The sequence below is a fragment of the Primulina tabacum genome, chromosome 11 (assembly GCF_025594145.1).
Source record: "Primulina tabacum isolate GXHZ01 chromosome 11, ASM2559414v2, whole genome shotgun sequence".
NCBI classification, from domain to species: Eukaryota; Viridiplantae; Streptophyta; class Magnoliopsida; order Lamiales; family Gesneriaceae; genus Primulina; species Primulina tabacum.
In genome coordinates, this window is record NC_134560.1 from 33,782,038 (window position 1) to 33,809,803 (window position 27,766).

At 30.8% G+C, this 27,766-nt stretch overlaps 1 protein-coding gene across 1 annotated transcript; it reads right to left on the bottom strand.

Moving 5' to 3' along the window:
• Nucleotides 1–7,302: 7,302 nt before the first annotated feature.
• LOC142519475 (transcription factor MYB108-like) lies at nucleotides 7,303–9,014 on the bottom strand. The gene is made up of 3 exons (XM_075622506.1): nucleotides 8,730–9,014; nucleotides 8,333–8,462; nucleotides 7,303–8,232 (listed from the first exon to the last, which is right to left on the bottom strand). Exons 1-3 carry the CDS (start codon nucleotides 8,884–8,886, stop codon nucleotides 7,596–7,598), a joined length of 924 nt encoding a protein of 307 aa, XP_075478621.1. The 5' UTR covers nucleotides 8,887–9,014; the 3' UTR covers nucleotides 7,303–7,595.
• Between the last annotated feature and the right edge of the window lie 18,752 nt (nucleotides 9,015–27,766).

The window sequence follows — 27,766 nt, forward strand, 5'->3', positions numbered from 1 at the left end:
CATCCTAAATAATCTATATCTGAATACCCCACTAGATTGAAAGTTGAGTCTTTGTGATACCAGAGGCCTACATTCTGAATTCTTTTCAAATATTTAAGTATTCTTTTAGCAAATAAATAGTCTGATTGATTAAGGTCAAACTGAAAACGAGCACACATGCATACAAAAAACATAATATCAGGTTGACTGGGTTAAGTAAAGTAATGAACATATAAATCCTTGATACATTGTTAACTCGACTGAATTCCCCTTCTTTTTTATCTAACTTAACTGATGAGCTCTTGGGGTAGATGTAGCTGAGAAAGTCTCCATTCCGAATCTTTTCAAAAACTCTTTTGTAGATTGGACTTGATTTATAAAAATTCTCGAATCTTCTTTCACTTGTAAGCCCAAAAAAAAATGTCAAGTAATCATTCATCATGCTCATCTCGAATTTTTCCTGCATCAGCTTGGCAAACTTCTCTCACAATTTTGGGTTAGTCAAACCTAAAATAATATCATCAACATAAATCTGGACTAACATAGTATGATCATTCTTAAAAAATATAAATAATGTTTTATCAACAGAACCAATTATAATGTCATAATCCAGCAAGAACTGTGATAGAGTATGATACCAGGTACATGATCCTTATATTAATCAATACAAAGTTTTATTTAATATAAACACATGATTCGATAAGGTGTGATTAACTTGTTCCATATAAAATTCTTCTTGTAACAGGACATTCAAGAAAGCACTTTTGACATCTATCAATCACCAATGACAGTGGATGAGTTTTTCTCCATTTGTAGCATGTCCCTGTGAGAGGATTGATGTCAGCATTGTTCTGAGTATTTTTAGTTTGGTTATTTTTAGTCAGGCTCTCATCAGCTTGGATATCACTAGTCTGGTTCATTTCAGTTTGGTTTATAGAAGCTTGGTTGTAAATATAATATTCTTGTTTCCCAGTAACCTGTCTAGCTGAATGATCTTGCATCTCTAGATCAAGTGAATGATGAATCCTCTTGTTTACATTGATCTCATCTTCAATTTTATCTATTAAATACATTTCTATAATTTGATTACTCAACTCAGCAAGGTTAAGTTGATCATTAGGCAGTACCTACAATTTTGGTATGGTATTTAGTATTTTTTGTATTGTATTTTTTGGGGGCGGCGGCAGCGGAGCCCGGACCACTCATGCTGGGTGTACTTGTGTGGGGGGCCCCAAAGTACACCCAGTTCGCATGAGTGGTCCGGGCTCCGCTGCCGCCGCCGCCCCCAAAAAATACACCTGTGTGGGGGGCCCCAAAGTACACCCAGTTCGCATGAGTGGTCCGGGCTCCGCTGCCGCCGCCCCCACCGTCGCCGCCGCCCCCCCCCCCCCCAAAAAAAATACAATACAAAAAATACTAAGTAATAGTGTCCTCAACATTCAAGGTCTTTTTATTAAACACATGAAAATCTTTTCTGAGAGTTACCAAGAAATATACCGACATATGATTTATCATCGAAAGTAGATAAATGATTTTTACCATTGTTATGAATATAACATTTATATCCAAATGTGTAAATATGAAAGATTAGGCTTACTCTCATTCCATATTTCATATGATGTTTAACAGCTTTCTTGTTGATCATTGTCATGTTTTGAGTATAACACGCAGTGTTAACTACTTCAGCCCAAAATATTTGAGAGATACTTGAGTCAGCTAGAATTTTTTTTGTTGCTTCTTCCAGTGTTCTCTTTCTTCGTTCATCAAATCCATTTTGCTGAGGAGTTATGAATACTGAATATTTATGTTGAATTCCTTATTTTGATAAATACACTTCAAGAGTTTTATTATTGAATTCATACCACGATCAATTCTAATTTTGATCGCTAAAATAGATTTTTCGTTCTGAACATGTATGAGGAATTTAATCAGGTGAGAACATGTATTGTCTTTACCACTTAAAAATATAACTCTTATAAATCTATAGAAATCATCAACAATAACTAATGCATATTTCATTGATTTTAAACTCATTACAGTATAGGTACAAATAAGTCTATATGTATTAATTCTAAACCACAAAATGTCAATTTCCCACCTTTATTTTTAAAGATAGATCTGACTCGTTTACCTATTTGGCATGCTGTAAATTTATGATTATTAACAAATTATATTACAAGAAAACCATTGACCATATTTATTTTATGCAGGTTATTAATCAATATGAAATTTAGAAGATTCAAACAATTATGCAATAACCATTATTTATCAGAAGATGGTGCAACAAAACAAGTCGGTGAAGCTAGATTATCACTATTCCAATCGATCTTATAAGTATTATCATTTCTAATTGCAGTCAATAAGGTTCAATTATCATCATCGTTAATTAATAAATTACTACTATGAAATCCAACTAAGTAACAATTATAAAAAAACTGACTGATATTGATTAAATTGTAGCACATATTTTCAACAAGCAACACATCATTAATTAAAACATTTATGTGAGTAATCTTACGCTTACCCATGGTTTTATAATTCGCATTGTCACTGAAATTAATCTTGGGTCATTCACATCTGATCATTTATGTAAGCAGTTGGGCTTGTGCAGTCACGTGCCTCGAACAACCACTGTCCAAGTACTAGATTGAATCCTTCAGTCTTCTTTATTTTTGACATGCAGAAAATCCTATCTAGGTCCAAACCGGATTAGTCCTTTTAGAAAATTACTTGGATCAACCTGAATGATCAACCACTCTGTTGTTCACAAATGATTGTGCAGAAACATGTTTGTGTGGTGCTCTGTGTGTGCAAGAAACAAAATGTTTTCTCGCCTTTCTTAGTTCATTGGAAAGCCTGTATTTTGTTATGATATTGGTAGGGCTTACCCTTCGTAGAGTTGTGTCTTACCAAACTGAATCTATGACCAGACCAATTGGGCTTAGCATGAGAACTCTAAGGTGTATACCATATTCCAAATTTTCGGCCCATATTAATCTGTTCAACAGGCTTCTCAACTTGAGATGTAGGCTCCTGATGTTCATATATTTTGCTAGATCTAATGAAACTAATGAGCTTATTTTTTCCTTTTTTTTAGGCACACTTGAGCATTACTGCCAGCGAGATCGCTACCATTGCCAATGAAGGTAAGACATGTCATGTCAACTGATGGCTTCTGCAGCTCCTGCATTTTCTCGAGGCTGAATGAAGATTTTTTTCTAAAATTTGATCATCTTGGTTAATTTATGTTCTCATAAATCAGTTGTTGATGCTCAATCCGTACTCGTTCATTTTCAGTTTTTAGCTTTGCAACTTCTACCTTAAGACTTAACAATACGCATGAATGTTCCTAATTAGGCTATGTAGCCTTGTCATGTATACTCGTTTACTTGACTTTGAATTTCTCAATAGTCTCTTATACTCATTGACCATGTCATGAAGTGCTATGAAAAAATCATATTGTGTAAAATCAGTTGTGCGAAAATCAAATAAATCTTCACTTGTTGATTCCAGCTTAGCATCAACCTTGAGGCACGGAAAATCTTCTTCATCATTGCTACTGCTACAACTCTCTGATTCAGTTGAATCATAATAAGAATCCATCCATTTGCTCTTATTTTTCTCATCCCCCGTCACTTTCTGATCCTTCTCTTCTTGAATGAATTCTTGTCATCCTCCTTATATCTTTTATTCTTGTCATGGGATATTTCATCCTTATTAGTTTACCTCTTGTAGTTTTTATTTTGTATAGGACAGTTGTCTATGAAGTGGTCAGTTCCTCCATAGTTGAAACAATTATTATCCTCATCAATGGACTCTTTATGGTGGTGATTTCTTCTGATGGGACTATGAAATTAACCCCAATTCTTCTTCAAGAACTTACCAAAGTTCTTCATGAATAATGACATCACATCATTCCTCATTTTTCAACAGATTTTTCTTTGGAAGCTGACGACTCTATTGTTGCAGCAACTAATGATTTGGTCATTTTTTATGTGGGCTCACCATCAGTCCTGAATTCCAATTCAAACTCATATGCCTTAAGATATGCGAACAGATCATGAAGTTCGATCTTATTCAAGTCCTTTGATTCTAGCATGACCATCGTATTAACATCTCATTATCTTGGGGATTCCCTCATTACCTTCTGTGCTTTTTCTCTTTTCTGTATTCTTTCTTGAGAGCGGCCTATATGATTATTATGCAACTGACTCTCTCATCAAAATCGAACATGAATTATTTGGGTTTCATCTTGATATTGTCAAGCTTCTGTATTGCGACAGAAATTTTGTTCTCCTTTGTTTGGGAATTTCCCTTGCAGAACTGAATTAACTTTTCCCATATATCCTTTGCAGTTGAGCACATTTTAATTTTGCTTAATGTGTTTTTATTCAGTGTTTTGTACAATATTTCTTTAGCCACATTGTCCAAATTGGTTTTTTTTTTGTCTGCTACATTCAATTCCATTCGAGGTTTCTCGACCATCTGCGGTGTACCTTCTGTGATGGAAACAACTTTATTGGTTTTCATAATTTTCATTGGTCTATCTACGATGACATACCACGTGTCATTATCTTGTGCAGCTAAATGAGCCGCCATCCTTATCTTCAAGCCATCAAAATCTTTCTTTAAAAACATGGGAATATTACTGAAAGAGGCCATTACATGTTAGTGTTTAGAAACAAGAATTAACATCTCTCTAATAACACTTGTTAGTATCGAGATATTGATTAGAAGGGAGTTTGAATAAACAATCACACAAAATTCTCAAATTTATTCAGTTGTGTCAGCAAAATCGAATTGTAATTCTTGTGGGTTGGATTTCAGTAAACCAACATTTGGATATTACACGTGTAGGACCGAGCGTTTGCCGCTTTACCAAAAGCTATAGCTGGTGATAATTGTGCAACTCAAATCTTTTAAACCGCATAGCGTCTCAAGTACCACGGTTCGATCGCTCTACTAAGCAGGGACAATTATTGCACCCAACAATCTCCCTCCCAATAATTGCACTCCTTGCAATCAATGGGAATCGAACCCGTGACTTTGGCTCTGATACCAATTGTAGGACCGAGCACTTGCCGCTTTACCAAAAGCTATAGCTGGTCGTAATGGTACAACTCAAATCTTTTAAACCGCACAGTAGCTCAAGCACCACGGTTCGATCGCTCTACTAAGCAGGGACAATTATTGCACCCAACATCGCGAAAATAGGCTCACTGATTCAGTTTGAACAATATAAATGGCTAGGCTATAAAGATCAATTTGGCTAACAAAACTGAAAGTAAATGTAAATTAACAAACAATTGTTTATGGATGTTCAGATATTTGAACAACTCTTACGTCGTTCTTTCTTCTATTTAAGAAGGATCAACTAGAAAAACTTAATTTGGGTTGTCAAAAAAAACTTAAGCGTGTGATAAAATATGCTTGATCAGTTGGAATGTCAAAAAAAGAAACTTGAATCTTAGAATAAAGCTCGTGATTCAGAATGTAATGTTTGAAAGTTCAACCAACTAATCTATTTATATGCTTTCATTCAATGATCGCCTTTTTGAATCTAATAGTCGTTCTAGATATATTAACTGTTGTGCAATGTCATTGTCCTTTATGATAAATCGTACACTCTGATAGTGCACATGAAATATGACATTTTAATGGATTAAAAATTTGTTACGGTGCAGAAGATTTTATCTGATATATCGGTTGGGCTCTGATTCTTGAAGAATGTTTTGGAAGTAATCTTCAGAAAATATACGATGAAAATGCCTAACTGATTCAGTAAGATAAAATAACCGGTAAGCCTTGAATCAATGACTTTGGGTATTCAATTATCTTCCGATAATCAGTTACGCTCAATTTCAATTGTCTTAGTGCTCAGTTTGGCTTGGGAAAATATTTACGCATGAATATTCAGTTTTCCCCTATGAATTCATCTCGACTAAGCTATGATTAAATTGTCATCTTGAATCAGTAGTCTTTTGTTAAAAAGTAAGCTTTTTGTGAGATGATTTCACGGATCTTTATTTGTGAGATGTGTCAACTCTGTCCATATTTATAATAAAAGTAATACTTTTGGCATAAAAAATTGATTTTTTATGATTGACCAAATCGAATATATTTCTCACAAAGTGAAACCATGAGACCATTTCACATGAGTTTTGTGTTTGTTAAATCACCGAAACTTGATTGATCCAACACCGATTTACAAAAAATTGTAAAAAATACAATTTTCGGAAGCGGTGATTATTGATTAAGAAGTAGTGTTCATTACTAGATGAGTGATCTAAATGTGGCGCTTGACTGCTATTGATCAATTAAAATATTTGAGTCGTCCCGTAGAATTTTTATCAGCCAAACATTCGGGTCTATAATTTTTATCACATGATTATATTTTTATAATTTAAATTATTTTATTAAAAATAATATTATCCAAAGTGTAGTTAAGGATTTCTATTTGATAAAAGAATATGTAGTAATTAACTAACAAAGGATTGGTTTGGGGTGTAACTTGTTTTGCCACTCGTGTGATATTTGATAAACACGACAATAATAATATAGTACAAAGATATTTTATTTTATATTAAAGATTTAAGACATAAAATTCAAACATTCCATGCCCACAAATCATTGCTCCATTACTTTTATTTTATTTTATTTTCCTTAATCTAGAACTAAGATGATGAAGACTTATATTGGTTCATCCCCCAATGACTGTTTTTTCAAAAATTCCACGTCTGAGTAATAAAGGTTTAAATAATTAACAAGCAACAAAGACGTTTAGTGGAACCAATTATGCACATCATAGCATATATTTTATTATTATTGGAGTAGGTCTCTTGTGAGACGATCTCACGAATTTTTATCTATGAGACGGATCAACCCTATCGATATTCACAATAAAAAGTAATAATTTTTCATAGATGACCCAAACAAGAGATCCGTCTCACAAAACACGACCCGTGAGACCGTCTCACACAAGTTTTTGCCTTATTATTGACCATAAAATTATATCAAAAAAGTAATAGTTAACACTATATAAATAGAAAATTGTGTAGAAAAACAAGAATTAATTAGTACATGCTCTTGAACATTAATTTAAGATAATTCTACTAATAAAAATGTCTAGTGTTTCTTTTGTCTAGAAAAATCGCAAAAATCTTCCAATAAATTCAGCTAAATAGACTCTCCTCATCTGATTGATCAAAATTTATTCTTAATTCAACAAGTTTCAAATTTTCCTATGTTTAATCTTATTTTTGTCGGATTTTTGTTGGTTGAAGAATTTGGAAAATTTTAAAGTTGAGAGGAAAAAAAAAATAAAATAATAATAATAATAATTATTATTATTATTATTACATGGGGATTAATTCAAGAGAATTCATTAATTAAACCCTTGAGTAATGACAACTTATCTTTTATCCCAACTAAACAAAATGAATAAATAAAAAATAATACAAACATCAATATGGTTTATCCAAAGCTAAAAATCCTGTCCAAATTCTATGAACTCTGAAGATTACTACAGAGAATTTCTAGTGTGTTTTTTTTTTTCTTATTATTATTATTCCCTGTCATTCGATCTTTGCTACTTATTCCAAATTTGTGCTGATGAATCAATGTTGTAAGAACCAGACGTCATCGATATCATTCCACAGGCTGTCCGATATGTCTCCGCCAGCGTTCATCCACTGGTTGCTTTCCTCCGTCGTCAAATCCATCATGTGGGGGAAATAACCTGTGGGGCTGATCAACGATTGATCGGCATAATTTGAAAGATCGTTTCCCTGATAATAATCTTGATTGTTTCCCTGATTGACTGGATAGTTATTATAACACTCGGTCAGGTCGGAAACCGGCGTCCCGAAGGAGTCAGATGATGCGACTACGCTAGAGTTTTCTGGGGAATAAGTGTGAGCCCCGCCTCCGAAAACAGGTTGTGGAGGAACGATTTGGGCTGAGAACACGTCGAGATCCGTGTTACTTTGGTCGTTGAGATCATAAACAGTTGCTGAGGAATTGGCGTAGGAGGAAGCTGCCACGGCGGTGCTGCCACCTCCGCCACTTGTGGCTGCCTGAGCTTGGATTCTCTCGACTAATCTCGGCATCCAAAGGTAGCGCATGGTGTCTTTGAATTGCTTGCTGTTAACGTCACACTTGAGCTGCTTCGCATGCTTTTGGACCCTCGTTCTCCAGTAATTCTTGATCTCATTATCGGTCCTTCCAGGCAAATGTTGCGCGATTTTAGACCACCTACAGATCAAATTCAATCTCGATAAATATCATACCAAAACTAGTTATGATCAAATCAACAGCAATACAAACGAATTTTTTTTAAAAATAAAATTAATACCTGTTGCCCCAACGAGAATGGAGTTCAAGAATCAGAAGCTGTTCTTCGAGAGTAATATTCCCACGGCGGACGTCGGGGCGCAAATAGTTCAGCCACCTCAATCTGCAACTCTTCCCAGTTCTGTTCAGACCTGTCACATTCGAGTTCCATACATTTCATCAGCCTCCAACCGCATTATTAATTGTGCGGGAACAAAAAAGTAACAGAGAATAATCCCTTTAACAGGTTAATTAATTCCCACACGTCAATTATTCATACCAAAAAACAAAGAATCATCGTCCACACATAAATTCTAATTTCTTCAACTTTCTTTATCCCATATCATCCCCTTCCCCTTAACCAAATCATATACACCGACCACCAAAAAAAATAAAAGGGAAATAAATTATTCAATTACCAGCACAACGGGAGAGCGAATTCCAGCGGCCTTCCCCATGGCGGGCTATGTAGTTCATGAGAGTAAAATCTTCTTCAACAGTCCACGGCCCTCTTCTGAGGTCCGCCATTTCCTCTTCAGCACTCTGGTTGTAAGCTTTGGCCTCCATTTGTTCCATCCCAAGATTACCCAAAATAACAAAAAAAATTGATTGATTGTACACAGAAAAGGTTGAGAATGGGATGGATACGTGTGTGTGTATATATATATATATATATGTGTGTGTGTGTATGTATATATTCAGGGAGAGAGATTGAATTGAAGAATGAATAAGATGGTGGGGCTTTATATAGATGTGTGTTAAAAGGAGAGGTTTGAAAATTGCATGTGAGGGAGGGAAGTGGGCAACTATGAAGCCGCAAGTAATTTAATTTAAAGCACACACTTAAAAAATATGTCTAGGCAAGAATTCTGCAATATTTTAATATAGTTAAGCGAGTGAGAGCTTTGAAATTTGACTATTTGACTCTTTTAATTTCTGAATGTGGAAATAGACAGTATGTGGGTGTGTTTTTTTTTATTAAAAAAATAAATAATAATTATTTGTGTTTATTTGTACATGTTTTTTTCCGATCAAGTTGTCACGAAATATTTGACTCTGTGATATGGGAATTTCCGCAATAAAGAGAGTACTGTTTTAATTAAATTTTATTTATTTACAATTAATATTTATTCATGGGACATGATTGTTTTTATGCCGATCTATAAAATTATTTTAATGAAAATTATATTATTTCACTTATTTTTTATTAGTTGAAGAAAAGAAATTTCAGATTTATTTGAATGATTGGAGATAATCAAATGTGTTTTTGTGTGTGTGTGTATAATGAATTTAAGATAAAAAGAACAAAGATTTGATACCATGTACTGATTTGGAAAAACAATGGGAATTAGATTTATCTATTATAATTCAATTTTTTTTCGTTATGTATATTTGCTTCTTGATGATTTCAATAATTTATAATGTCAAAAGTTGAGTCTTAATTTTATATTTCAATTTGTTAACAGTTTTTATTATTTTTATAAAGAGTAACATTAGGTATGTGAATGTTATATTGGCCTCACATCAGTGTTACATTAGAAAAATAGCGAAATTGCAAATGAAACAAAGATAACATAATTTTCAGGTGTTACATGAATAAATTGGACCAAAATGACCGAAAATTAAAAAAGTTAGTGTATCCAAACCAAATTTGAAAACTTAATGGACCAAAACGATGATTAGACGAGTTAATGGATTTAAAAAAATATCCTTCCTAAATTAAATATATTTGCATGAACGTAGAAAGGCTAACAATAAGCGGCTAAAGTAATGTTCGCAAAAACTTATTTTAAATGCTTTTAAATTTCTAGTCAATGAAATATTTGAAAATTATATGTAAAAATTGAAAAGCACTTAAAATAATTTTTTGCAAATCCTATCGGAATATTACTCCTATAGGTTCAGTACATTAATTGGTTCGATAAACACTCCCGGTGCCCTCCATTTCACTTGGATGCTTCATTAATTAACCATGAATACTTGTGGGCTTAATTTGCTAATCTATCCGCAGCTAACCCCACCATGATAAATGCTTCAATCTCCATTGAATAAAGATAAGTAACACATAAAGATCAGATTTAAATTTAACTATAATTCACATAAAATTCAAATCCCCGTATTTGATTAATTATCATGAGTTTCAGGCTTGAGAAATTAACTATTGGAATATGATTATTGAGTGGGATAATGGCCTTTCTTAGGAGTGAGATCAAAATATATCAACTTTCAGCTGGTTAAACTGATATGTTATTTAAAATAATTGAGTTATATCTCTACCGTTATATAGATTTTTTGTTGAACGACTAACACTTAATCTTAAAATTGATGTATACATGTCATATATAGGAATGTCAAGTATTCGATTCCGATGATCAATTGTAATGTTGTGCAATTATCGGATGAAGGAATTTTTTTTTATTAAAAAAAAGCAATATTGTCTCAATTGGGAGAATGCTCAAAACATCTATAATATTCGGATTGTTTTAAATTTTTCTGTAAAAAATTTATTTTGCACCGCTAACATCAGCAATATTAATATAAAACACAGAAATGTATCATTGGTGTTGAGTGCAATAATTGTCCCTGTTTGGTAGAACGATCGAACCATGTTGCTTGAGCTGTTGTGCGGTTTAAAAGATTTGAGTTGCACCATTTCCACCAGCTATAGATTTTGGTAAAACGGTAAGCACTCGGTCCTACAATTGGTATCAGAGCCAAGGTCATGAGTTCGATTCCCATTGATTGCAAGGAGTGCAATTATTGGGAGGGAGATTGTTGGGTGCAATAATTGTCCTTGATTGGTACAACGATCGAACCATTGTGCTTGAGCTGTTTTACGATTTAAAAGATTTGAGTTGTACCATTACCACCAGCTATAGCTTTTGGTAAAGCAGTAAGTACTCGGTCCTACAATTGGTCACACACAATCATGGGATGTAAAGACACAGTCCTCATTTTAGATATTATACAGTTTACAAAATTTGAGTTTCACCATCCTCGATCGTTTTGCTCCTATGTATAATTATATATTGGTGCTCCAACACAAGATAGAGTACAAAAAATCAAGTAAAAAAAACTACATGTTGAAAATCCAATAGTTAATAAATATATTGAATTTAATTTGCATGCATAGCATATAATTGTCCCTTAAACTATGTATGTCGCAGCAAATGCATGCACTTGATCTGAGAAACATTATTAATCTTTATATTATATTACATGAGGTTGTCGCCTATGTTCTTATGTAAAAGGAAACATCTCCTTTTCGGATGTTTTCCTTTGTCACCATAAAATGCCTCGGTTTATCAACTTCTTTTTTCGTGTGATTGTCTTAGTGGGGGGTTTCAAAAAGGTTTGATATAAAGATATGTTGGGGAGATGACAAATTTTCTAATACAACACATATATATATACCAATGCTGGAATATTAAAAAACGCAAATATACAGGATGAAAATTACGATTTTCCCAAATAATTATCAGTAACAAATTGGGGAAATAGTAAAATTAGTTCCCAAGTTGATACATATAATCAACTACTTTTTTTTTTCCGAATTTTGATATTAGTTCAATGGCTTGGATTCTTTTAATTTGTACTTTTAATCCTCGTTTTCCAGTGTTGCTAACATTAGAGGTGAGAAAAAATATCGAATTTTCAGTAAATCAAAGATTTCGGTACTGTACATTAACAATTCCGAATTTTTCAGTAGGATAATGGCATGAAATTTGAAAACTTCAGTATATACTGGAATACTGAAATACCGAAAAGTACATAAAATTTTAAATATATAATATTCGAAAACAATAAATTTATAAATTTTTAAAAATGTAAGGTTTTTTTGTTTAAAACGGTATATACCGATATCGTACCGAAATCTCGGTATACCATACAATTTCGGTATGATTAGATCACTTGTGAGACGGTATCGCGAATCTTTACATGTGAGACAAGTCAACCCTACCGATATTCACAATAAAAAGTAATACTCTTAGCATAAAAAATAATATTTTTTCATTAATGACCTAAATAAGATATTCGTCTCACAAAATACGATATGGTACGGTATGCCACCCATAGCTGACACAGAGCTATACATGTCAATAATTTACGACAACATATGTATCAGTAATAATCGATATCATGTCAACACCTCGAGCAAAAAATAAAAGACTCAAAATGAGAATAAACAAATTTATTAGATGATCAAAACCATGTCAACCCAACTAACATGATAAAATTTTTTAATCTGTTTTTCTCCCATAATTCATTAACCATGTCTTCTTTCTTGAATTTGCATGAATTAGAATAAATCCATAAAATTGACTTATTATATGCTTGACCTCAAGAATTCCTAAATTAGGTACGACGATATATTTTTATATATATGGGAGTCGGATATCTTTAAATATTTCCACTACCATGTGCATCAATACTTGGATATATACAAATATACAATGATTATTGGTCAAGTGACTCGATCCTATCTTTGGCTCCTATTTTAAGGTTTTTTCTGGTATCTTCATCCGTATTTCTTTCTGAGAATTTTAGATTCAAGTTCAAGTAATTTCCGACACCAATTTTAATAAGTATTATTTATGGTTTTAAACCAAAGTTGCAGTGCATATTGTCATGTCATGATATATGTTTATGTCAATATTCTCACACATTTCCTTAACATAAAAATCAAAATGGTTCCGAGTAATAACAAGCTCAAGTAATCTCCTTCATTAAGGTTTCGGATTCGAATAAAATGGACGTCGAGACAGCTTTCCCACGACGGATCTTTTCAATTCAATATGATTAGAAGAATCAAATTATTTTTAAAAAAATGTACATAATTATGATAATGGTTTCTAGAGGGATTCTTGGAAAAAGAAAAGAAAAGAAAAAAAATTCCATTCCTTACTCCCCAAAAGGAGACTGAGACTTTAATTAGGAAAAATTGAAAAAAAACCCTAATTATGTCAGTAATCAAATGGACACGTGCCCCCACTAATATTCCCTTTTCTTCCAAGTCTAAATTCCTCTACCCCTACCAGTCGTGCCGCTGTTTTTTTGCCTATATTCAACACTGTTTCTTTCGTAATTGGCCCATTATATTACAGTATTTATTAGACTAAAAATGGCGCATTACGAATAATATATTAATATATTTTTTGTATTATATATTAATTTATTCACACTTCAATTGTTGTTATTTACTTATTTATTAGATTACGTACCTACTTTCGTTCGTATGTAAATTGATATTTTTTTATTATTATTATACATAACAAGAATGGAAAGATGATATATATGATAATAAATTTTTTTTTTAAAATTAATTGGTAATATTATGCTTTTAAAATTGATAATGTAATATGTAATTTCGTAATTTATTCTTATAAATATATTAATCCAAAAAATATTTCATTGCATTTGTCTCTTGCACCGATATTGACTTATCGTTGATCCTTGTGAAATGTCAATTAGATTAGGAGTTTAGGAAATTAGCAAAATTTTAATTAATTTGTACTTAAAGTTCTTTTTCGTTGCAGTGTTTACATGAGACTGATCGTTTATAATATTAATAATATGATATTCTTATAAAAATTGTGTATTATACACAATTTTAGCACTGTGCATTCTATATATATATATATATATATATATATATATAATACTTTTTTCTTCAGGGTCTTATTATAAAAAGTTCTTTTGTTTCATATTGAAGTCCAATATAATATAATATCAAATTTGGGTAAAATTAAATTATTTTTAAGGAACCTCTTTAAATTTGGGCCTATGACGAATTCCTGTTATAGCTTACTCAAATCCAGTCATGTATAACCGATGATTTATGATATATTTGACATCAAAATCTTAAATTTGAGACGAAATATTTAGTCGATAAATTTAGACAATTTTATGGTCACTTGATTGACTCTAAACAAACAAAGAGAAAATTTTTATTGATAAAAATAGAGCTGACAGACTCAACTTTCAACTAAAACTAAGACAGATTAGTACAATTATATTAGAGGAATATATATATATATATATAATATATAGGTTTGATTCACTGGCGTTTTTGTCATAAAGTTGAGCCGGATTTTCAGGGTTCTTTGGCTTCACATTTCCTGTGGACGGTACCCACGCGATCATACTACTAATTATACAAATTTCTTTCGTTTTTATACACTTTTTTCCACCAATCAATAAGAATCAAATATACTAACTTGCCATGCAAATGCAATGCACGATGTTTCTCGTTTTATCGAAAATTATAGTCAGATATCACGATACATTTATATATGTGTGTGTGTACACGTATGTATGTATATATGTGTTTTGGTAGCTATCAAACAGTTCAAACTTCAAAACCAAATTTCGACTTGGAATCATGCTGTAGCCGAAAAGTTATGTTTGAAATTGTTATTGTTTGGTAGTAAATATTGTCAAGTTAACCGAGTTTTGAATCAAATAATGTTGATGCGCAATAATAGCGATCGAATCTTGTCGTTTAAGCTGTTACACAATTTAAAAGATTTGAATTGCACAATTATCACTAACTATGATATTTGGTAAAACCAGAGGCGGAGCCAGGTGGTCCAATTTTTTTTAAAAAAATGCATATGTAAATTTTGTATAATTTTGAAATAATATGATATTAGTTCGGGTAGATCAATTTAAAATATTCAAAGATTCTAAAGTTTAAAATTCCAACCCGGGTAGAGCCAGATTTCTGGCTCTCCGACTGTGTAAAACGACAAACGTCTGATGTTACAAAAGTTATATGTATAAACACATGCATACATTACTATATTGCTATGAATTTTAGATGACGAAGCTTAATTGGACCTAAGAACTTTCTAATAAAATCAATTACAATATACATACATACATACATACATATATATAGTTAATTAAGTAGTACATTTATTCTTCATCTTATTCTCCACTATGAGACGTGTTTGACCAAAAAGGTAGTTGACAGGTTATTAGAACTCAACAAATTGAATTTTTTGACCCCAAAATAACACATAATTTTTCAAAGGGTTCTATCCATATCACCAGAGAAAAATACATACATTTGTATATATTATATTTACTGTAATAAAATATCTTAGAGTCGTTGTATAATTTTAGACTTGTCTAAAATATCTTTTAGTGCAATGTATTTGGTTAAAAACATAAATGAACACTTCTTAATATAAAATTTTGATTATGTAATGCCAAACAATTTTTGGCAAAAGTATAATGTTTAGGGATCATTGTTTTTTTTTATATTAAACTTCATTTATAACAAAAAAAAATTAAAAAAAATTATATTACGTCTATGTCATACATAATACTCATGTATTATGTTACATACACAACGCGTATACCTTAACTGTTTATATATATATATAGGATTTTGATATTTTATTAGTCTAAAATTAATATTTCTAAAATAAACTGTTTTTTATTTTTTATTTTAATTTTTATGTTTTTACTCTGATACCTGAATATCAGACATGATATAGATTATTTTTAGGAATTCAGGCATCTAAGTACTCAAAATTTAATTTCAATACTGTCGTCAAAATTTAATTTCAATACTGTCGGATCGAGTGTTTGCCGCTTTACCAAAAGCTATAGCTCGTAGTAATTGTGCAACTCAAATATTTTAAACCGCACAGCAGGGGGACAATTATTGCACCCAACAATCTCTCTCCCAATAATTGCACTCCTTGCAATCAATGAGAATCGAACCCGTGACATTGGCTCCGATACCAATTGTAGAACCGAACGCTTTTTTTGTTTACCAAAAGCTATAGCTGATGGTAATGGTGCAACTCAAATCTTTTAAACTGCACAGCAACTCAAGCACCACGGTTCGATCGCTCTACCAAGCAGGGACAATTATTGCACCCAACAAATACAATAATTTCTTTTCTCTTATGCTCTTTTACTCCTTAATTCGACTAAGTACTAATAAAAAAAACAACAATAATAATAAAAGTGTCAGAAAATCGGAGAATTTGGAAGTTTATATGAGAATTAGTTTTCTCTATTACTAATGATAATCGAGCTAATGCTCCAAATTATACAAACTCAAAATAAAAAGAATTAGTTGCACTGAATTAATGAGCTTGGTTACACGTGCATATATATATATATAATAATAATAATAATAATAATGTAGATCTTTGGTACATAAGATGTCGCATTTATTATTAATAATATATGTAATAATGGTGTTCTCCCCACGCCGCTGAGTAAGAAAAACACGATTTTACGAAATTAGAGGGGTAGGGAAAAAGAGAGTACATCATTATTGTCTTATCTTTCCAGCGCACGCTTCTTAATAATTATTTTTTATTTTTTTATTTTAAAAAAAATAGATTCGTTGATTGAGATTTTAATTAATAATGTTGCTCTTGCCTTTTGAAACTATACACGTAATGTAACTACGTTAATTGGGTATCCATTAATTATTTATGGGGTTGCTTTAATCCCTCCTTACATCACATTGTCAGGAGAAAATGAGCAAAATCATCTCGTGAGTTGGGCTATTTGGGTTTTTGGTTATCTAATTAACAAAAATTTGGTATAATTAATGGGACAATTATGTCCAATTTTAATCTTTTATCGGTGTTATGATACGACACTTTTGATATTGCGGTGTTATGTTAGTACTATTGCGACAAAAAAATGAATAGAAGTATAAATAAAAACAATTTGTAATTCAAATGAGACCCGATTTGATACTATGTGGTGGATGTGGATGCTGACATAGATTTTTTAAATAAAAGTTTCATATATGACTTATTTTTTTTAGAATATTTGCTTAAGCAATTTTCGGCTGACGGGCTTGACTCCGATCAAGAAAGAAACACAGATAAAAATAAAATTCAAGTTAAATGACTAAAAATGCATGCGAATTCTTAGTTAACATCACAAAAAAGTAAAAAAAAAAGTATAGATTTTAGGACATAAAATTGGACCTAATGACAAAGACATAAACATTATGCATGCTTTTACATATGAATGCAAATAAAAATCTGACCATTTAAAAATTTCAAGTGACGGTGAAATAAAAATGAGATCTAACAATAAAATCATATTGTCTGTTTTGTTTAAATAAAATAGATGTCAAGGATCATCAGTTTAGGTTCCGGCGAAATTCATCCGACGCTCAAGTCGCGATTTAGAAGGAAAAATATGTACTTCCAAATATATACACAATTGTAGTATATGTTGTGCATCCATAATAGTGTAGTTCTTTTTAGGTCAATGAGCTATCTATTAACTTGTGGAAAACATCAACCAATATGGAATTTTCTTGATTTATTAAACAACAAGATCCATGTGTATTCACATAATATTGTAACAATTTAGAATACAATTTTTTTTTTAATTTGTTGGATTGATAATCATATCATAATTATTCAAGTATAAGATACCGTAGATATATAATTTAATGATAATTGTGTTAATGTGATAAAAGGTTACAATGATTTATTGTAAATTATTAGCCTATTTTGTACTTTTTTTTTTTAATTTGGTGTATTTTGTTTCATTTAACTTCGATCAATTATTTATTTAAAAAAATGATTAATGTTATTTTACAAATTTGAGTAAGTCTCTTGTGAGACGGTCTCATAAATCTTTATCTGCGAGACGAGTCAACCATACCGATATTCACAATAAAAAGTAATACTCTTAATATAATAAGTAATATTTTTTCATGTATGACTCAAATAAGATATCTGTCTCACAAAATATATACGACCTGTGAGACCGTCTCACACAAGTTTTTGTCTAAAAAATTTTCTCTTAATTTTTCAAAACTCAGTCTTAGAATAATAACTTTTTTTTTACTACTTTTATAGCACCACGTAAACATCTTCCTACGTCTTATCAGCGATATCCAACACCATGTTAGCAATATCCGGCACCTTCCCAATATATAAATCATATTGTATAAATTTTAGGTGGTGAAGAAATTAAGATGTCTAAAGTAGATACGTATTTAAAACGAATTTGATATAGACTTAATTTACCTATCTTCAATATTTACAACTTCGACTGTTTGACATTTTTCAAAGAGAGGGAGGGGACCAATTCTCCATATTTCCTTCATATGAACACAATATTTTGTTCCTTCGCCATTAATCTAACTAAATATCTTCGCAGTATTTTTCGAATTTTCAGATTATTTTCGAGTTGATCGATGACACGTGACTAATTTATTCATGACTAAATTACAACATTTTTGTGTTTCCATCGATCGTTTTCGAAATTTTAATGGAAATAAACTTGCCACATGTGCTTAGAAAGTATGTTCATACCTGCATTTTTCCGTCTTTCTTTCTTTTGTAAAATTATATATTTTCATTCTTTATATTTTCTTTTCGATTTTAGTCATTTTACGACGTGACATCGGCATGATGTGACGCCGGCATGTCGCTGATGTGTATAGCGTCACAACAACATTTTTGATTAAAAATGAATAAAATTACAAAAATCGCAAGTAATTGCGTGCGCTTGAATTGTCGTGGTACACAATATGTATATCCTTTTTTTTTTCTACAAAAAGCAATCAAATGGTGACAATGTGCGGATGGAGTTGAATGAGACTACTCATGCAGAAAATAAATGTGGCAAAGCAAAGCAAAGCAAACTTTATTTCTAATTTATGAGGTTTATACTAAATTTTAAAGATTTTGAATTTTCACTCTCAATTATAAATTTCAGGTGTACCATAGTTGAAACATGGAGATCCTACAATATATATATTAATTATGAGTCCATGCTCTATTTTGAGAGAGTAGAAAAAGAAAAATCGACTCCGTAAATTGTCTATAAAACGATCATTGCTCTTCTATTTTGTCAAATTTGATATTTATGATTGTTTTCTCATAATTTTTAGTTCAATTTTTGCTGAATTTCTCAATTCCACCAAGACATGTTTAGCAAATTCTATAGGTTGCAAAAAAATAAAAATTTGAAAATAATTTCTTGGTACATGTCAAATCATTTACTTATGAGTAAAATTTAAATATAAGGTGAAAAGGGGGGAATAAAAAGACATTATAGTTGCTAATTGTTTCATAATTTTCTAAATTTCTTAATCACACTCATCATTAATATTGCATGTAAAAAGGGAAAAATTAATAAGAGGGCAGAAAATATACAAATTAAGCTTAACATGTTAAGTATGAACTGAACAAATCTTTTCCACGAGTGAGACAATAGGTTGGAAAAAGGCACAACACTAAAATGTTTAGCTCATAATTCTTACTTATTTGACAATTAATTATGACCAATAGTAATTAACCATTATTCCTCTTTTTAATTATTCTTTTGAAAATCTTGAAAAGTATGCACTAATTTACTGAAAAGTTAAAGCCGCTTCTCCTTTATGTGTAAATTTGGAGCTTAAAATATTTTTAAAAAATTATATATCTCGACCACAGTTTTAGCATTTCTTTTAATTTTAATAAAATGATTAAACCCAAATTCCGTCTAACTAAAATTATAATACAAACACACATGGAGCAGATGTGATTTTAGAAGATTTATTTATTTTGAGAAATTTTATGACATTTTGCATGTTTTTGTAGGGAGAATAATATTTTGATTATGTTTTAGGAAAATACTTTTAATTTTATGAAATAAAAATACACATATCAGTATTATTTTGTTAGGTTAAGGTTGCCTGAGGATAGTAGTTATGAAATGAGTGACAACTTGAGAAATTCTCGTATTAGTTTATGTTAAGTTGCTGACGAGCATATCATAGTGGAAAAGACAGATATACGGTGGAGAGAGACAGACAACGCCAACAATAAAAAAATTAAGACAGATCTATGTATGGTGATATGAGACAACATCATTTGTAAGACAAAACCCTTTCCAGATTCATGGGTCTCACAGACAGATCAATTGGAACCCAAGTAGATACATCCCGCTATTTCTACCCGCGGCAGGTTCTGTAATGTCACGATATAAGAAAGTTAACAACTAAAAGTTTTAGTATAATGATAAAAATTTAATCCTAAAATATTTAAAAATACATAATCCAACAGTGATAAAAATTTAATCCTACAATATTTAAAAATACATAATCCAATTCGTTTTACAAAATGTATTTTCAAATAAAAAAGGCTACAAAACACAACCCGGTTTGAACACCTAAAAGAACCCAATAAGTATAAACTCTAAGTCAAAGACACCACGTGTTGACCATACGTGTGCTTGCTTTTCAATAAAGGAAGCCAAAAGAAAAAAAATCACAATAAATATCACTGCAACTCCACTTAAATGACAAGATACATAGCTACCTCCAAACACAAATTTATTTTTTATCCTAAATTTATTACAAGTAACGAATTCAAAATATTGAGAATTTAATTACGAACTATTAAAAAATTAGTTGTCATTCTCCTTCATTTTTTGTTTAGTTTGATTTTAATGTATGTAATATATGTTTTATTCTCATCTCATGAGTCATATATATAGGACATAACAGTGTCACACAAGGAACATACGGTTGATTTATTGGTTTCGAACAAAAAATGGATAAAAAAATCAATGTTATTGGACGAAAACCAAACTTTGACAAGCTACCATGCTTAAAGAAAGTGGTGAAAGTGGTCAATTCATATCATTATAGAAGCAAGGTCTAACAGAAAGCTGGGAAATAGTTACAGTTTTAAAACCCAAAACAGGACAACTTACGTCACTAAAATTTCAATTCCCTCTAATATATATATATATATATATATATATATATATATATATATATGTTCTTTTAATTTATACTTTCATCTAAATAAATTATTCGAATCTTTAGTGTTTGAAAAAAGTGGGGAAAATTTCCTCGGTGGAATATGCAAATAGTTTGAACTAGATATCATTGATATCTTTCTAGTTCTTGAACTAGCTAGGTACAATGATTTTATATCATATTCAAAAAGTGTGTATGCAAGTTGAGCAAAAATTGTGAGTCACGCACATATTCGCGTTGATATATAGCAGTGTCCGACATGTTTCAATGAGTCAAACTTGTCCAATATTTTTCTAACAAATTCTTGAAGGTCAACCAATCCTAAGACGGCTTTTAGCTGACTATTAGCCATGGAAAGTCTTACATTTTGTGTAAGAAATTTTAGCATCTTTGAATTTAAACACAAGAGGTGTTTTAATTTTTAAATTCTTCCTTAATTTATTTTGTCACAACTTTTCATGTATAGGAGTGCTTTGCAATAAAACCTAATTTTTATTTTGACATTCAAGAAGTTGGACTAATTTCCATCTACTGCCACTATAGATTATTCTATAATTGATTAGTTTTTTTTTCTTGTTTTTCAAGAAAATAGTATTTGATTTTTTTTCCCTTGCCAATATGCTTATTTTTCAATATTATCCAAAGTTTAGTTAACTTCGTAGACTCGGAAAGTCCAATTCAGTCCAATAAATGGGAATTTTTTATTTTTAATTTTAATAATGGTGAGTACATAATTTGTTTTAATAATCATTGAATAAATATTAGAGAGATAATGAAAAATTGTTTTTTAGGTCATTGTATATGTTCTCTTTGCGATTTTGACCGTTTGTGTTATCAAAATTCAGTCATTTATCTTCTATCTTCATTTGTTTGTTTGTTTTTTTTTTTATTATTATTTTTAACATTTTTCTACGTGATGCAGATCTTCCACATATGTGACGCTAATATTTGTAATATCACATCGATCTTCCAATGAAAAATAATTAAAATGGCCAAAAATACATGGTTAAAATTCAAATTTGATAACATAGAAGACCAAATTGCGCAAAGGAAAAAACATACATGATCATAATCGCATTTTTTCTGAGAAATAATTAGGAGCCGAATTGGAAGCACACAGTTGTATCATTGAGTTTACAAGAAAGATAAGTGACTGTGACTTAGCATGCGATATTATAATTATATAAAAGTTTACTAGGATCCAAGCTATATTAAAGTATACCAAATTTTTGTGAGACGGATCACCTATTCGGCTTAATTTATGAAATTTTATTATTAGTTTGCTAAAAATATTAATTTTCACTTCAGACATAGACCTAGTTATCCGTCTCATTAATAAAGATAATGATATCGTCTCAAACGAGACCTACTCTGTATGTATATATATATTCCTAAAACTACCTTTATTTCAAATTTGTAAAAATTGATACCAATTATAATATAGGGAATTTTTAGTGATAATGCTTCAAAGATTAATTTTGGTACTCAAAATATAGACACAAAAATTAGTAGGCCGACGCACATCAAATTGAATTGGGTTTACTAATAATCACTAATGGACTCCATTTGTAAAGTTGTTGAGATGAAACATGAAAATTAATACAAGCGAAACAATTAAGTACATGGGACAAAGGATATTTTAACAGAATAAAATCAGCACCAAGAAAATATGTGCCTAATTAAGTACATCAGATTCATAAGGTGATTCAAAAGAATTTGAATTGATTATAGTAGAATGGACATTGAATTTTTAATGTTCTTTAATATGTGTTTTTGATTTTTTATATTAAATTTTCTTATAATACATGTTAGGGGTTAGAGTTTATGAGGGGGTGAATAAACTTTTTTAAATTTTTTAAAAAGCTTTTTCTACAAAATATCATTTTTGAAATGTTCAAGAACTGAACCGAACACCGAGAAATTAAATTGAATTTTATTTTCAAACCAAATCATTTTTTTAAAACCTTTAAAAATAATGCAAGTTGAAGACAAAGTTTTGTTGAAGCATTTTATCAAACATTTGGTATGCAATAATTTGATATTTGAAAGACACATAAAATGTTTTAACTATGTCTACCAAAATCAGTAGCAAAAGTAAGAAAATGCAATAAATAAATATGTAAGAATTTGTTTATGGATGTTCGCGAGATTAACAACTCAACGTCACCCATTCTTCTCAATGAAAGTATTTACTAGAAGACTATGATTTATACAATCATTTGAACAAACCACCCATTTTGACTTAGGATTTATATGAAACTCCTAACACATTCTCGATTGCAATCCGCAACCTCACGATCAACATAATATTTAACGTCTTTTATCTCAAGACTACAAACACAATTTTTATTGTTATTGTGTGAAAACTATCACTCAACTAAACTTTGAAGCTCATTTCTCTTGTAATGTGAGTGCTTGTGTGTGTGGGGAAATTAATCCATTACAGTATATACACTCTCAAATGCATCATCACACATAAAGGAAAAAACTCTCACTGAGCTAATATATCTATTTAGATTCCCTTCTTGGGTTCACTATCATTTTCATTAATTTTTTTCATTAAAGATGCTCATGCCTTGAATTCCCTTCAAAAACTTGTATTTGATCTTCAAGATGATGTATATATAACCTCCAAAAGTGATATATACGTTAGACACAAGAATATGACCGTTGTAAGATGTTCTGTATTGTTTCTGACATTGCAGTGGTCATAATTGACTTTCTGGAAGGTTGCTGGTGCAGTCCGACTCCAGAGCAAAATGCTTGAACGAATGAATCTATCGGGCGAGCAAAAAAATTGAATGAAATGGTCGGGTGAACAAAATGGTTGCATGAGCAAAAAGGTTGAATACATCTAACCGGTCGGATGATCAAAATGGTTGAATGCATGTGATCCGGCCCACTTATTATAACTCTTTATTCGTTGATTTCTAGGCAAAGTAATAAACGTGAAGGTTGTAGCCATTTCTCTTAACTTTTCATAGAATCAAGAATCACTCAACTTCGAATCATACGAGAGAGATATTCTCCAAATATCGGCACTGCTCATTTCCAGCCGGAAGCTGTATATGTGTTGGAGACTTGCAATTTTATATCAATTTATCAGCTTCTTAAGCTTCGATTCAGACTTTAACATTTGAAGATGATTTTTAGATCATTGTCTTATCTTTCCAATGCCTACTGAATCGTTGTATTATGATAATTGAGCTGAGAGATATGAACAAGATACCAAAGCTGGTATATCGAGCCGTCTTGCTCGAGATGTTTGGCTGGTCGGACCTTGCGTCAACCATTTCGCCTCGATAACGTTCGAATTCACTCGACTGACCTTGCCAGATTTCAGCTTGACTTTATTTTAGTTCTAGCTTGTTAAATATTTCAACTTGATATTTTGCATCTACACACTTGAATAAATATGTTAGAAACACAACGACAAGTTTTGGTATCATCAAAATCAAGACTGCTGGCGTTTCCGTAACAAAACAATCTCTCATTTTCTAGGATCACAAAACTTGGATAAATTTTTTTTCTAACATATTTCTCTTCCTTTCTGAGAGAGTAAAAAATGTTGATTTTTTTCAAAATAAAATTAATCACAAAGTTTTTCTTCCCCTCGAGAATTAAAATTCAATCTCTCCTTTAAAATTATAATTAACTCTCCCCCTAAAATTTTGAAAGTTTAAAATTGTTACAAGTAAAGGGTGGCTAACCAATGTAAACATTTTCAAAATATGATATTTTCAATGTATGCAATGCGTAATTAATAACACAAAAATATCCAACACATGAATACATGAATCAAGCATCTATCTACAACAATAATAAGCTACTCAAACTCATAAATTTCAACCAAAACAAAATAAAGACATGGTTGCTAATTGCAATATTCATAATCATTGAAAGTGTCCCTCCTTATTACTCATTAAGCACAATGAACAAATGCAAGAGAATTTTTAACCAAGCTAATGTAAAATGGAATAGCTAATTCGCATTTTACTCAAGTACCATAGAATAAATAAAACTTGGAGGGAAGATACCAAGTTTTCTTGATGATATGTGATTGAATTTGAATATAACTGTCTTTTTCTTGATGATTGCAACATCCTTGAGTTTCTTGGAAAAATATCAACTTTTGTCCATGCATTGTTTTCTATGGCAACACACATAGTCTGACTTCAATGAATGAACTGTTTTTTGTCGAGCATGACCAGGCGGCAAATTTATACGAATGCAATCATCTACAAGTATAGTTTGCAAATCAAAAAGCATTTCTTCATTTGAGCAATAGATCAAAGAGTTAGAAAAATCTCAAGATTCCTGCAAGAAATCTCAACAATCCATATATATTGTAAGAAAAATATGAAATTTTTTAAAGATCAAAATCAGTTCAAACCCTTTTTCAAGAATACACCAATTTTTGGGATCATGTTAGAGTTTAAATGAGGGTGAATAAACTCTTTTAAACTTTTCTTTAAAATCTTGAGCAACAATAGCTTGTTCTTGAAGTTTTTTAAATACAAACCAAACATCAAAAAATTAAATTGAGTTTAGTTTTCAAACCAAACGAAAGAAACTAAAAATAGTCTTTCTAAAATCTGATTAAAAAATTTGTAAAAATATTTGAAAAAAATGAAATTTGAATATATAACAAAGTTTTGTTGAAGCATTTTATCAAACATTTTGTATGTAATATTTTGATATTTGAAAGACACATAAAATTCTTCGACTATTTCTACCAAAAAGAGTAGCAAAAGTAAGAAAATACAATAAATAAACACACGAATTTGTTTATGGATGTTCGAAGATTAACAACTCCCACATCATCCCTTCTTCTCTTTGGAATGATTAAATAGAAAATTTTGATTTATACAACCATTTGTACAAATACATTTCGACTTAAAGCTTACCCTTATCTAATCGGAACTCTTAGCACACTCCCGATTGTATTCTGAAACATTACAATCCACATAATGTTATTGTCTTTTATGCAAAGACTACAAACATGATTTTTAATGTCTTTGTGTGAAAATTATTAATCAACTAAAATTTGAAACTCATCTCTCTTGTATTTGTGAGTGATTGTGTATGTGAGAAAATTTATCCATTACAGTATATATATTCTCGAATGAATCTTCACACACAAGGGGAAAATATCTTACTAAGCTAATATTTCTATTCAGGCTCCTCTTCTTAGGCTTGCTCTAATTTTCAATAATTTCTTCATGTAGGCTACCCCTTATTTGAATATCCTCCAAGAGTGATATATACGTTAGAAACAATAATATAGCAATAGGAAAATATTCAGTACTATTTCTGACATTGCACTAGTCATATTTGATTTTCTAGCAGGTTGCTGGTGCGGTCTGGTTCAAGGAGAAAACGGTTGAATGAATGAACCGGGATGAACAAAATGGTTGAATGCATCTAACCAGTTGGATGAGCAAAACGATTGAATACATGTGGTCTGGTCCATGATTATAACCCTTGATTCATTGATTTATGGGCAAAGTGATAATCATGAAAGTTCTAGTTCTTTCTCTTAGATTTCCATAGAATTAAGAATAACGCAATTTCAAGTTCATACGAGAGAGATATGCTCGAAATACCGACATTGATCATTTATAGCCGGAAGCTGTATCCGTGTTGTAAACCAGCAAATTTATCATGATTTATCAGCTTCTTAAATTTCAATTCATCCTTCAAAATTTTGAGGTGATTTGTAGATCATTGTGTTATCTTTCCAACACATGCTAAATCGAGCTGAGATATATGAACAAAATACCATATCTGGTATGTCGAGCTGTCCGGCTTGAGGATGTTTGGCTGATCGGATCTTGCGACCACCATTTCACTTCGATAACATTCGAATTCACTCAAACGACCTCGCCAAATTTTCAACTTGACTTCATTTAAGTTCCAGCTTGTCAAATCTCTCAACTTGATATCTTGCAACTATACACTCGAGTAAATATTTTAGAAACACGACAAGTTTTTTATCATCAAAATCAAGATTGCTAGCATTTCTGCAACCTAACAATATAAACAAAAAATTTCTAATTTCGAGCGCCATTAATGTTGTTTTTTTTATTTATAATTTCTAACTATTTTTCTGGATGAAATAATCAATGACTTTTTGTGAAATTTTAATTCACATCTAAAATAAAATTTCATAATTCATCATTTTATTTCACTCGAAAATACAATATTAATAAAAAAAAAAAATCAGCTCACAAGAGTTTAAAAAAATATGGATTTATAAATTATACATAATACCATATGAAAGATTCATAAATGCTACAAAATATATAATAATCCAACTAAGAACATGTCAAAAGATGTAGCAAATAAGAAAATATGTATTAATATATTGGCATGTGAAGAAAGAAGATTTGAGAGAATAATTATTGAAAATTTGAAACTTTAAGATTTAACTAATGAATTTCAAAATTTGCAATAAAATTTCACCTCCATTTCGAAAGTAACAAATTATTTTGATAAATTTAGAAATAAGTTAATTTTCAAATATATTATTTGAATATATATCTTGTGAAACGTTCTTACAATCAATATCTATGATAGAGGTCGACCTGATCCATATTTACAATAAAAAATATAACTTTTGACACAAAAATTAATATTTTTCATGAGTCATATAAGATATCAATATCACAAAATTAACTCATGAGACTTTTCATATGA

Coding starts and splice junctions, on each gene's coding strand:
- LOC142519475 (XM_075622506.1), bottom strand. CDS start 8,886: ATGGAACAAATGGAGGCCAAAGCTTACAACCAGAGTGCTGAAGAGGAA. Junction 8,463..8,729: donor TTCGCTCTCCCGTTGTGCTG/GTAATTGAATAA, acceptor CGAATGTGACAG/GTCTGAACAGAACTGGGAAG. Junction 8,233..8,332: donor CATTCTCGTTGGGGCAACAG/GTATTAATTTTA, acceptor TTTGATCTGTAG/GTGGTCTAAAATCGCGCAAC.